General features: G+C 41.1%; 1 protein-coding gene across 4 annotated transcripts in view; it reads left to right on the top strand.

Annotated features, from left to right (window-relative positions):
* GRIP1 (glutamate receptor interacting protein 1) overlaps window positions 1-14291 on the top strand; it is a 325602-nt gene that overhangs the window by 273599 nt on the left and 37712 nt on the right. For all 4 annotated transcript variants that reach the window (XM_031936348.1, XM_023225078.1, XM_023225077.2 and 1 more), the window contains 3 exons: window positions 3187-3331; window positions 4746-4885; window positions 5060-5254. In XM_031936348.1, coding sequence (XP_031792208.1) covers window positions 3187-3331; window positions 4746-4885; window positions 5060-5254 — 480 coding nt within the window. The remainder of the gene's footprint in view (window positions 1-3186; window positions 3332-4745; window positions 4886-5059; window positions 5255-14291) is intronic.

Here is a 14291-nt window from a genome sequence, read left to right as displayed (position 1 = left end):
TTAGAGTGAGCCTTGCTGTGTCACTCAGCCTGGAGTGCAGTGGCACAATCTCAGCTCACTGCAACCTCCACTTCCCAGGCTTAATTGATTCTCCTGCCTTAGCCTCCTGAGCAGGTGGGACTACAGCACATGCCACCACACCCAGCTAATTTTTGTATTTTTAGTAGAGAGGGGATTTTGACATGTTGGACAGGCTGGTCTCAAACTCCTGACCTAAGGTGATCCACCTACTTTGGCCTCCCAAAGTGCTGGGATTACAGCCATGAGCCACTGTGCCAGGCCAATAGATACCTTTTTATAACAGTTGGTTTTAATTAGAATCCCAAATGATCTACTCATTGCTTTTGGTTGTAATATCTCTTAAATCTCCCTTTTTTCTTTCTTTCTCTTTCTTTTTTTTTTCTTTTCTTTTCTTTCTTTCTTTTTTTGAGAAACTTGCTTCATCACCCAGGCTGGAGAGCAGTGACATGATCTCAGCTCACTGCAACTTCCACTTCCTGGGTCAAGCAATTCTCCTGCTTCAGCCTCCCAAGTAGCTGGGACTACAGGCGCAAGGCACCACGACTGGCTAATTTTTGTATTTTCAGTAAAGACGGGGATTCATCATGTTGGCCAGGCTGGTCTTGAACTGCTGACCTCAGGTGGTCCACTGCCTTGGCCTCCCAAAGCGCTGGGATTACAGGCATGAGCCACAACGCCCAGCCAAATCTCCTTTCTCTTTTGTGTTTCTGGCAATTTATTTGTTAAAGAAAACATAAATCAGCTTCCGTTTCTGTCATAATTTAAATAGAGCATCACATCATCCTGTTTCCACCCCAATGTAATCACAAGAATGTGTCCTTCTTGTTAAGATGTACCATTTCCTAGATTCGCATCTCCATCACTATCTAAACTCATTGGATGCCCTAACAATTGCCTTCTAGTCAGTGAGGACTCAGATGCCAATAAAAAAATGTCCCTAAATAAGGCAACCTGAAACAGACTATCTTAAAGCCATTTACTTCATCTCTGGTATTTTGTCATCTTTGTGTCGCAAGTTACATTGTCGAAAAATAACATGGAATACTCACTCTGGGTTGCCTGCAGAATGAGCTGAATAGAACCAGGTGCCCGCCTTCTCCCAGTGAATGGCGCTACCCCCAACTCCGCTTCCCATGGACCACTTTTTGTTTTCATCTGAAGTGTGGTTTCCATGGATACTCCCACTAGTTCTTGGGTCTCCAGGTCCTGGGCAAGCGTCCTTCTCCCCAAAACCCATAAAGAGCAGATGCTCCAACCCAAAATGCTTGGCACCCATTGACAAGTTTCTGCTCATGCTTGCCTTACACAGAGAGCAGTAAGGGGTCAAGGTCTTTCCTATGGCATACACACCTCCACTGAATGGCCCACACAAAGTGTCCAGCAGTAACTAATGTTTAACTTTGCCAGGGATTACTAATCAAATGACTCATTCAGAATTTCATCCAGAATATAGTTGACGATGAGGGCTGCAAAGTACATGCAATCTATCCAATAGTGCTCTGTTCATTTAGGTCAAAGCCAGCCCTGAAAGGTGACAAAACATCGTACTGCAGGAAAATTTAGACTTTTGACTTCTGCCCGTTATTCGGTTACCCTCTATCTTGATGCTTCTCTCCGGAGCCCTTAGCAGATAATCACCAACCTATTGGCCACAACTTCAGCATCAGCCCAGAAGAAACTTGTGAACCAGCAAATAGACCTGTTATAGGCTTGATATGGGAGCTTCTCAGCTGCTAATGTAAATTTGATCCCAATGTTGGAGATTTTGTGCCCTAAAATGTTGACTTAAGCATTGCAGTGTGTGGTGGATGGTCTTTAGTTCTGAATGTGTGGAGCAAATATGTTGAGTAGAGCACTCAGAAAGTGGAGGTAGTGGCTGCATTCAAAACTCCCAATCTATGGCCAGAAGTGAAGTAAGTGCTGGCAAGAGAGGACACATTGCTTCCCACATGACTCGATAGACCCTTCATTTTATATTCATCCTAATTCTTCACTGAAAACACAATTAATTGAATTGTTAACTCAAGCCTTGCTTTTCCTCCTTATTTTAGTGTTTCATATCGTAAATGAACAGCTGCTCACTGCAAAAATGTGGCCTTGTTAATACTTCACTAGGATGTAGTCTGACTGTAAAAGCTTACTGTTTCGTTAAAGTAGCCACTGAACCATTTCATTGTATCCTCAGGTGCAGAAATGAAACAGTTCCTTAACCATTCACAGCTCCCAGGCCCAAGGAATAAAACAAGAAATGCCCAAGAACTTTAAGCATGTCAGAAGCAAATAAAACCTTTGAATTCTGAGACTTCTTATTTGCAAGCCTGACACCATCACAATACCTACCCTGTTGAAGGTGGCCCATGATATCTTTCTGGCCAGTGCTTTAGGCAGAGCACATTCACAAGTGTCTTCCACTATAATAATGTTAAATAGCCAAAATTAGTTTATGACAGCGTGGCAGCCTGGTCTATGCTATTGAAACATAGTTTACAACTGCTTTTACTCCATTGAAAGAGGAGAGATGATCATTGAAACTTCCACTTTAATATCTGTAATTCACTGATAGGACTCACATTAGAAGATGGTAAGTGGAATGATATGTAAGAGATTCTAGATTTCTTACTGTTGTCTTCAAGTTTACTTATCTAAGTTCCACTTAACCATATACATGTTATCATTTGTTCCAACCCTTAGCAAAATCCACGTTTCTATATCAAAAATTAGCTTGCATGTAAAGCTTAAAATGGAAACAGCATGACCCGATGTCTTCTTTGTTACTGGTCACTCTCTCCTCTCAAATTATAATGCCTCCTCAGCCATATGTTTATTTCACAGGTATTTACTGCACACTTACCAAATGCTAGGTAAGCATTGTCCTAGACATGGACACAGTTGAAAGGTCCTGCAGCCCCAGTTAGGCAGATCTCACACATTTAAAACATAAGTCATTAGGCAGTGTTCCTCTCCCCTGGCACTGACAATGACTATATCTCTGTATTTGAATGTAAGATCCTACTAAGGAAATGCTGTTCCCCAAAATAATTATTTTCTGAGACATGATACTTCGACGAGGATGTTTTGAATTCCTACTTTATGTGTGAATCTATGTGTCTTACTCTTTTGCCTTTTCCAAAGAAATCAATTATGATTCCTTGGCATTTATTGCAGATGAGCAAGAAAGTTCCGGAGCAATTATTTACACCGTGGAGCTGAAACGCTATGGGGGGCCCCTTGGCATCACAATTTCAGGAACTGAAGAGCCGTTTGATCCTATAATCATTTCAAGCCTCACTAAAGGGGGATTAGCTGAAAGGTAAAATTTGAAGTAACTGTTATAATTACCTGTGTCTGAGATGGGCTTCCTTCCTCACAACCACATAAAAACATGCTCCTGTCTCTGTGGTTATCTGTTGGCTTTTAAAAATCTGCACAAAGGATTGATCTTAGAGCTTGAGAACTCTCAGGCAGAGCTCCGACTTGACTCTGAGGGGCATCTTCCAGGCGGTAAAATGTGTCATGGGCTTAGCATTGATACTGCTCTCTGAAACGTATAAACTGACCACAATTGACTGAAGATGGGTTTGTATTGTGTCCATTTTCAGAGGAGGAAACTAAAGTTCAGGGAGGTTGAATGGCTTGTCCAATTTCATTCAGCAAACACTTGCTGAGCCTCTGTTACCTGACAGGTGCTGCACTTAGCTGCTGTGTTTTCAGAAGAGGGTGATACAGACATCATCTTCAAGGATTATGGGAACAAAGTGTAGTGACCCATTTTAATAATGTCTTAAAATCTGGAATGTCCATTTTTTCCTTTGGCAATGATGTATACACACACACCCACTTCCCACCCTCTGCTAAACTGCATTTCTTTCTGAGATGTGTTGTCAGACATATGACAAACCCTACAGGCAAATCTGTCCTCCAGATCTGCCTTTCCAACCTAGCTCAGGAATACACAAATACATTGTTCCTGCTAACAACTAAAAACAGTGGTTAGCAAAATAGAGACACAGCATTGCAGAATGTTGGAGCTGCAGTGTACCTTAGAAATTAGCTCATACAGGCTGGGTGTGGTGGCTCACACCTGTAATCCCAGCACTTTCGGAGGCCGAGGCGGATGGATCATGAGGCGGATGGATCACGAGGTCAGGAGTTCAAGACCAGCCTGGCCAACGTCGTGAAACCTCATCTCTACTAAAAATACAAAAATTGGCTGGGCATGGTGGTGCATGCCTGTAATCCCAGCTACTTGGGAGGCTGAGGCTGGAGAATTGCTTGAACCCGGGAGGCGGAAGTTGCAGTGAGATGAGATCGTGCCACTGGACTCCAGCCTGAGTGATAGAGTGGGACTCCATCTCAAAAAAAAAAAAAAAAAAAAAAAAAAAAAAAAATCTGCAGAAAGAAAGGATGCTCCATGCTATCCACTACATTTGGATTTGGATTTTTAGGGGACTTACCCCATGACTCAGCTTTCTTGGAATTGAAAAAGCACACAAGTTCATTTTAATAACTAATTAAAACAATTTTTAAAATGTTTTTGGAAACTAAAAAGTAATCCACAACATATGCAGTTATCTTATAACATTTCCCAGAGGAAAGCAAGAGGGACTTCTGGAGATCCTTGCCAAGTCTTTATTATGATGAATGTATAAGGTATGTCAGGGAATTTTTATTCAGTACCACACAGGGATTATTTCTACCTCTCCTATTACTATTTGGTGTTTCAGAACTGGTGCAATCCACATAGGAGACCGAATCCTAGCCATCAATAGCAGCAGCTTGAAAGGGAAGCCTCTGAGTGAAGCCATCCATTTGTTACAGATGGCAGGAGAAACTGTCACCTTGAAAATTAAGAAACAGACAGATGGTGAGTAGTGAGTTGAAAGCCACAATTAAGGATTTCCAGTGCATTTTCTTCCTTGAAAGAATGTGCTAGTGTCTGTGTGTGATTCTAGGGAAACGAATCTCCAGCAACAGAGTATTTTGGTATATTTTTATTTAAATTTACTCTGATACTTAAACTCCTTTCCTGTCTATAAAGCCCAGTCAGCATCGAGCCCCAAGAAGTTCCCCATTTCTAGCCATTTGAGTGACCTGGGGGATGTGGAGGAGGACTCCTCACCAGCACAGAAGCCAGGCAAGCTGTCTGACATGTACCCTTCCACAGTGCCCAGTGTGGACAGTGCTGTGGATTCATGGGATGGGTCTGCAATAGACACCAGCTATGGAAATCAAGGTATGTCTTTACTTTGTCCCCAGAGGACTTGTCATTGTTGAAGCCCATGCTTCTTCAAGATTCATCCTCTGCTCCATGAGGAGAATATCTTTATTTAACTTGTGTCTGCTTTGGTGTAGCCATATTCATATTGAACACATTGAATACTTACACTCAGCTGGCCATGCATTTCCTTCTAGTGCTTATAAGGCATGAACCTTTACCAAACACTAACAGGCCTCCATTAGGTCTACTGATGGCCAAGTATCCCATCCAGAGCTTATCCTTCAAGCTTAGATTAATGTGAGGCAAACCATACAGTAAAGTGGCTTGTTCAATACAGGCCCCATTGTCTTATTTTTCAGCAAGCTTTCTACAGAGATGGATTGGGGAGTTCAGAAGAGTTGCATAAGAGATTAGCCAATGATTTGTGACTCTATTTATTCCTGCCCACTCCTGACTTTTTTTTTTTCTTTTAGAGACTGGGTCTCACTCTGTCACCCCAGGTGGAATACCCTGGCACCATCACAGTTCATTACAGCCTCAAACTCCTGGACTCAAGAGATCTTGCTGCCTCAGTCTCATCTCCTCAGTAGCTGAGACTATATGCAGACACCGCCACACCCAGCTGATTTTTAAATTTTTGTAGATATGGGGTCTTGCCATGTTGTCCAGGCTGGTATCAAACTTCTGGCCTCCAGCAATCCTCCCATCTTGGCCTCCCAAAGTGCTGCGATTACAGGCATGAGCCACCATGTCCTTTCCCTGAATGTTTGTAATTAGAGCATTATAATCACAATATAGGAAAGTATAGAGTAGATTTTTCTTCATAGGTGTCATTGTCATGTGAAGAAATACTATCTACATTAAAAAGCCTCCCTCATGGAATATAAACACATAAAAGGTGTCAGACTGAATACAGGGCAGAAACTAATAGCTTCTTTCAAAAAATATTTTCTTCCCAGTGATCCATGGCATCAAAAAGAGAAGTATGTCAAAACTTCTTGGTATTTCTCCTCATCTGAGCCTTACCTTCTCCCATGTTCTATGTAAATTCCAGCCTCTGGATCCCTTGTTTGCTCTGGGTTTCAATCAGTCAAATAATAAAACACATAAACAGTTTAGAGAACACATTGGCGTGAGGGCTGCTTTGTCACGGAGTTAACTGTACTTTTAGGAGAGTCTGTATCCAGTTTGCTCTCTCCTGGTTTTCCTAGTTTCCTTCTCTCAGCCCGCCTGTGTTGTGTCACTCTCTGTTAAGTCCTCCGGTGAACAACAACAAAAAAAAAAAAATGGAAGGGAGAAAAAACTGGAAAGAAAATGAAAGGAGATGATATTTCAAAGTTGTCAAGTTGTTACTTTCATTAGAAATGATACTGGAGTTGGGTGCAGAAAATACTTTGAACACCTAAATGGAATTGGGGCTTTTATTTATCTGGCAATTAATTTTTCCAAGTCATAATACCTTGTGACAAGTTCGCCTATGCCACCAAATAACAGACCTTCTGATTGCCTGAGAATTGATGGGCCACCAGAAGACACTGAGTAAAGGACAGAAGTCACATTCTATCAGAGTAGACTCAGGTTTACTTATCAATGTATTGTGTATTGGTTATTTATTCATGTATTATTTGTGTGTTGCTTATTAATGTAGAGATATTTTTGTTACACAGATTTTTGTGAGGGTGCTATTGATATTAATGACTTCTTCCCCATAAGGTGATCCAGAAGACCTTAGCCACTCCATTCCTTGAAACCATAGAAAAAGAACCATGAGAAGCAAACTGAATATAGGACCTGCCCCTTATTAGTAAAAGATGAAAAACCATTTGTTATTTGTGAAACATTTTGAAATTTTGAATCATAGTCATAATATTACATTTCGCATCTATAATTTAGGCATTTTATGAGGTTGAAGGTAACTAAGGGATAAGTAGAGACAATGGCAATCAGGATATAATTGAAGTACTCCAAGGTAATGAAAAAGTAGTAATAACCCTTTATATATGTAGAACACTCTAGAGTTTACAAAGCACTTTCATATAACTAATCCCCATTAATTCTCGTAATAAACATGGAAGCTGAAGGCAGGATTTCAGCTTTAGAAAGGGTTTAGGAGTCAGCTAGTCTGGTGTCCAGTGCAGCCCTTGGTGCCAGGTCCCGCCTCACTGCACGCCAAGACACGCTGCATGGACTTGAGCGCTCAAGTTGACAGGTTGTTCCTTGTGCTGAGGCATCCCCCCCATCTCCACATAGCTCTGATGACTCGAAAGCTCTCACTTGTATTGAGCTGCAGTATGCCTATTAGTCCTAGCTATACCCTCAAGGTCATTCTGAACTAGACTAAAGCCTCTTCTCCTGACAGCCCCTTAGATACTCGGAGACAGCTATTGGGTCTCTGTTGAGGCTTTCCTTCTCCAAGCCAAATAGCCCCAGTTCCTTTAACTGTGCCTTCTATAATTTACTGACAAGTATCTGTATCGTCCTGCGGGCCTCTGTTCTGAATGCACTTCAGTTTACCTGTATACCTGTTAAAGTGTAGCATTCAGAAGGGAAAATCACACAACAGTCTAACAGCCTGGAGCAAAGCAAGCTTGTCATTGGCATCACTGAAGACGAGAACTGATCAATGACGCCTACCTCAACATAAGAATTTTAGTGGTCATGGCACATCTGTCACTCATTTTGAGCTTACAGTTTACCAAGATCTCAAAGTCTTGTGAATGTTTTTTGTTTTTTTGTTTAGTTTTTTTTTTTTTTTTCCTTTACCTATGATATTCAGTTAAACTGCATCTCTCCAGATTGTGCTTGTGAGGTTGACTTTTTAAAAGCAAGGCACAGCCGGGTACAGTGGCTCAGGCCTGTATTTCCAGTACTTTGGGAGGCTGAGGTGGGCAAATCACCTGAGGTTAGGAGTTCAAGACCAGCCTGAGCAGCATGGCAAAACCCCGTCTCTACTAAAAATACAAAAATTAGCCAGGCATGGTGGCACACACCTGAAATCCCAGCTACTCGGGAGGCTGAGGCAGGAGAATCCCTTGAACCAGGAGGCAGAGATTGCAGTGAACCAAGATCATGCCACTGCACTCCAGTCTGGGCAACAGAACAAGACTACGTCTCAAAAAAAAAAAATTAAAACAAAACTAAAAGCAAGGCAGAGAACCGCACTTTTACTTTTCCTATTCAATATTATGTTGTGAGATATAGCTTGTCTCTCCAACCTGTCCCTCCAGTCTCTCAGCAGGCTCTCTGCCTTGTCCCAGGAAGCCCCTGCACATTCTCTCTGTTCCCTTTAAGGCTGTAATAGTTGCCTTATTCCCAGGAGGCTGTTGCACCTCCATAATGCACATCTTCCTCCTGGGGCTGGAAATCGATGTCTTTGCAGCAACATTCCTTACTGTTCTCTGCTTCTTCTCTAAAATGTCAGGCTTGCTCCATTCATTCCTTCAACCAGTATGTAATGACTGGCTCAATATCAGGCCCATAGACCATGTGGATACACTGTTGGACAAAGGAGACATGGTCTCTGCTCCTGTGGAAGAGATTGCGCAGCTGAAGGGTCAGTTAACAAATAAATAAATAGTGGCCCTATCACTTCGTTACTAGAAAGGGAAATAGAATGGAATGACGAAAACTTGTGGGGAAAGAAGGGATGTGTTTAAGGAAGCCCCACAAGGGGCTGATCCTCAGTTCCACTGTGTGGCTGACTTCTTCCAGTCGGCCTCCGTGTCAGCTTGTTTCACTCCCCATTGTCTTGCCCATTGGATGCCTCATGCCCTTCTGCCTTATCAAAATCATAGACATTTGGCCTCCTTGCATCTTCTTAATTCTTCCTTCTAACTCTGAGAAAACCCTATGACTGCTTTACTTGGATTTAACAAAGGTCAGTACAAGAGGGACTGGCAGATTGGTGGTGGTACATAGACTGCCATTCTCATGGGCTGAATAGCTCTTGTGCTCTCTGTAACTTTTGACTCTCAACTCAGATAGTTACATTTCTATCTTATTTTTCTCCCTTTTGAGGTCATTTTGATCATTTGTATTCTCTCAGAAAATGAAATTATTTCATCCAGATGTCAAATGTATTTTTATATAATCTCTTTTTAAATTTTTTTATTTTCTCAGTTTCTATAATTATATCCACAATATTGTTTCTTAATTGGTATATTTGTGGTTTTATTATTTTCCCCATGATTTGATTAGTAACAGTTTATTTGATTTCTTTGTTTGGTTTTTATTTTTTCCCAGAGAACTGACTCTTGCATTTATTTATTAGTTCTACTCTAGTTTTTTTTTTTTTTTACATAAAAGTTTACTTTTAATTTGATTAACTCTTTCATTCAGTTCCTTTTAAATTTTATTCCTTTTATGACTTAAGTTGGATGCACGATTTATTTATTTTCATTGTTTTATATGGATATATTCCTTCTTTATGTTTTCATAAGGATGATAACTGATAAAGGACACCAACATGTGCAGTCAGAGTCCAACTTTATTTAATGTCACTAAAGAATACAAATACTCCATACAGAGGATAGCACAGAGTAGAAACCCAATGGTATCCTCCTCTACTCATTGGCAGGGTTTTATTTTTCTCTTTCTTTTCTGATCTCTACAAGCTCATGTTTCATCATCTTACCTTGCCCAATTTCTCTTGAGTTCTTGTATTTCTGCTTTGATCGCTTGTTTTATAGAGGTGATGGCTTTGCTGTGTATTTTTTAAATTTTGTGATTATTTCTGACTGGCCATGTTTAACATTTGCTCTGAACCAGGCTTCTCATGAGTATTCTTCATCTGCTATCACTTTGTTTTTCTATGCCTTTGCTCTCATTTGTTTGATATTTACTTGGTATACATGTTATGCCAATTCCTTTTTAATTACTGCTCACCACTGAATGAAATGCGTTCTTCCTGAACTGGAAGCTGCTAGAGGTTCTGAGAAGAGCCCAGGTTGTTTCCAGGCTACCAAACGTACCCTAGTTCCAGCATGGTGTATGTAAGTAAATTCTTCCCCAGCTACCAGAGAGCAGCAACAGCAGGCTGCTCACAAGACAGAATTCCTCTCTGCTACCCTGCTTCATTGAGCAATTGCTCCCTTCAGTCTGTGACATGTGTTCTCTTTCCCTGACTTACCTTGATGCCAGATATGACCACAGGTACTTTCTGCCACCAGCCATGCAGTGCATACTGGTGTTCCAAACAAAGCATTGGAGTTTTGCCTCACGCCACTGCCCCTGCTTTGGTAGACTGAGTTGTCTACCAAAGAGGAGTTTGGTAGTCCTGGCCATAGGTGTCTGCTCTCCTCTTCTTACCACCACCACCCCCTTCCCATTTGACTTCCACTGAATTTATGTATTAGGTATTTTCTTATGTATTATGGTTTGAGATTACACAAACACTCTAGTTTTGATTAAGATGGAGTTGCATTCTGTTATTTATCATTACTTTTTGTCTTGAAGTGATTTCTGAGAGAAGAGAGAACTATCTTTGCATTGACATTGTAAGACCATAGCCTCATCTGAATATTTTGAGTATTTCTTGGCAAGATCAATTACAAACAGTTACACAAACATATGATTTGATTTTCTCATCCTTCACAAAACTGGGTCTTTAGGAAACAAATTTGGCAGGGAATTAACTGGCTCACTTTCCTGTACTAGGTTTCCAAGAATGAAAGTAATAGCAAGAGCTACAGTCCCAAAATTGTGGAGATGAAAACTGAATTCTATTTTTTTCTTTTTTTTTTTTTTTTTTCTTTGAGACAGAGGCTCACTCTGTCACCCATGCTGGAGTGCAGTGGTACAATCTCGGCTCACTGCAAGCTCCGCCTCCTGGGTTCACACCATTCTCCTGCCTCAGCCTCCCGAGTAACTGGGACTACAGGCGCCTACCACCACGCCTAGCTAATTTTTTGTATTTCTAGTAGATACGGAGTTTCACCGTGTAAGCCAGAATGGTCTCGATCTCCTGACCTTGTGATCCGCCCCCCCTCGGTCTCCTAAAGTGCTGGGATTACAGGCATGGGGCTTTTATTTATCTGGCAATTAATTTTTCCAAGTCATAATACCTTGTGACAAGTTCGCCTATGCCACCAAATAACAGACCTTCTGATTGCCTGAGAATTGATGGGCCACCAGAAGACACTGAGTAAAGGACAGAAGTCACATTCTATCAGAGTAGACTCAGGTTTACTCTGAGCACAGAGTAGACTCAGTGCCCAGCCCGAAAATTGAATTCTAAACTTTATGATTATGAACCAACACTGATTAGTTCACTTTTCTAAATTAATGCTGGGTATGAATTAAAAGCTACAAATATTAATCTGCATTAGTACAGAAAACCAAATATTACAAGGTTGGATGTCAGAATTTTACAAGTATCTAAGGCATAGTCACCCTAAAAATAAAAATCATCCTATCAAGATTCCATCTACTTTCAGAAATACCTACTTTCCTATTTTCCACTTGTGCAAATAAAGGCCTATTTTTTGTAAAGACCCGTTTTCCATTATGCAAATAAATAAAACTAACATTAATATCAGTGAAAGGAATCTGGACTAAATTTTATACCTCACGTTAGGATACAAAGTGTAAGATCAGATATGGAAACCCAGATGTAAAATAATTAAAGAGAGAAAGAAGAAAAAGAAAAAGTTGCCAATTCTAAACCAAAGGAGGACGGGCACATAGGCCCACATCTGTAATCCCAGCACTTTGAGAGGCCAAGGCGGGCAATCACTTGAAGTCAGGAGTTTGAAACCTTCCTGGCCAACATTGTGAAACCCTGTCTCCACTAAAAATTCAAAAATTAGCTGGGCATGGTGGCAGGTGCCTGTAATCCCAGCTACTCGGGAAGCTGAGGCAGGAGAATTGCTTGAACCCGGGAGGCGGAGGTTACAGTGAGCCAAGGTCGTCATGCTGCTGCACTCCAGCCTGGGTGATAGAGTAAGATTCTGTCTCTAAATAAAGAAATAATCCAAAGGAGAAATGACTTAGGGCCATACATTTTATTTATTTTTTATTATTTTATTTTTTGAGACTGAGTTTTGCTTTTATCGCCCAGGCTGGAGTGCAATGGTGCAATCTCGGCTCACTACAACCTCTGCCTCCCAGATTCGAGAGACTCTCCTGCCTCAGCCTCCCAAGTAGCTGGGACTACAGGTGCCCGCCACCACGCCCAGCTAATTTTTGTGTTTTTGGTAGAGACGGTGTTTCACCATGTTGTCCAGGCTGGTCTTGAATTCCTAACCTCAGGTGATCTGCCCGCCTCGGCCTCCCAAAGTGCTGGGATTGCAGGCGTGAGCCACTGTGCCCTGCCTGAGCCACTGTGCCCCGCCAGTACATTTAAAAAATATTAGTTCTTTTTTCAACTTATTTATTTTATCAATTTTTAATTTAAAATGTAGTTTCCAATATCATATGTGCATTTCATGTGCTTACACCATTATCTATCTGGCAGTTGATTTTTTCTTATACCTGGGCTGCCTCATTTATTCTCTGGCTTTTAAGCTTGACTCCTGGTATAAAGGAATAACCCTCAGGGCCTGTTAACTTCTTATCAGTAATGGGCAACAGGTTTGCCTTTTACCTAAACATAATTTTCCTCAGATATTCCCTCTTTTAAATCATGGTATCTTCGGCCAGCTGTATCAGTTAAAGGTCAAGTTTAGCTGACTTACAGATTTTCTTCTACATACAAAACAAAATTTAAATGATGGCATTTAAGCAACATCAGGATTTATTTTTCCCATGGTGTCATCAGGACACAGGTATCTCACTCCCTCTATTCAGCATCTCTGATGTCCCTCCATTGCCACTGCCTTTGTTTCAGGCCTGACAAAATACGGTAACTCCTTCCTCATTTATCTTCTTACTTTGAGCATCTTATCCCACATTTCTATCAATAATCTTTAGAAAAACCAAGTCTAGTCATGCCACTCCCTTAAACCAAAAAAACCCTCTTTTGATGGTTATCTGTTGTTATAGGATAAACTCAAAGGTCTTCAATGTAAAACACAGGGTTCTTTGTAATCTAGTCCCTGAATACTTTATCAGTCCACCTTCTGACACTTCTTTGCAGTACCTTTTAGTACACTACACATACCCAGAATATCTCACTATTCTCTAAGCAAGTTTTGCATTGTGGTACCTTGATAACACTAGGTATTTTGATAATGTTAATTAACCTCTTAATCAGTTTCAAATCCATTGAGAAATAGAAATGAGAGTCAGCTATGGATTAAAATATCAACATTTCATTTTATTTTATTTTATTATTATTTTTTTTTGGTAGAAAAAGCTGGATTGGTCCTGCAGCCAGAATCAGGATAATTATTTTCCTACCCTCAACCCAAGTCTAGACATTGAAATTTGAATGAGACACAAGTCAGATCTACACAGGAAACCATAACTGAACTGATTACCAATCAATGAGATTAGGTTCAGCTGAAGAGAACTGCAAACTCTAACAATACATTGACTTACATTATAAAGAAGCAGACACTTCGAGCTGGTATGTAACTCCACAGTGTCATCAGAGGCCCATGCTTCTAAATATTTCGACTGTGTTATGCTTAGCACCTGACTTTCATCCTTGGGGTCACCTCATAGTCCAAGACAGTTACTGGGGCTCCAGCAATTTCATTTGCATTCCAGACAGCAGTAGCAAAGGTGTAAGGAGCCTTCTCAGAAGTCCCCTTAGCTATGTTATTGACCAGAACATTTCACTAAGTTGGCACTTAGCTTTGAGAGAAGCTAAGAAGTATAGTTTTAGTCTGAGCGATAATTTGCTCGCCCCAAAATGGGTATTCTGGTACTAAGGATGAAGAAGAGAATGAATGTTCGGATGAGCAACTGGTAGTCTGCCACGGTTATCTAACTGCCCAGTCATGCCTTTTCTTGCCTCCGTCAAGCTCAGAGAGCCCCAAGATTGTGACCCAGGCTTGCTTACCGCACAGCACAGCAGCAGTGGGAGAGAAAGGGTCCAGAGAAAGCCAGGAACGGGCTGAGTGGCATGCCCAGTGTTCTTTTCCAAAACTCAACGGTTGGGTAAATCACA

The sequence above is a fragment of the Piliocolobus tephrosceles genome, chromosome 10, assembly GCF_002776525.5.
Source record: "Piliocolobus tephrosceles isolate RC106 chromosome 10, ASM277652v3, whole genome shotgun sequence".
In the NCBI taxonomy this organism is placed as follows: Eukaryota; Metazoa; Chordata; class Mammalia; order Primates; family Cercopithecidae; genus Piliocolobus; species Piliocolobus tephrosceles.
The sequence above is the reverse complement of the archived record's forward strand: the minus strand, read 5'-3'. Positions and strand labels throughout refer to the sequence as shown.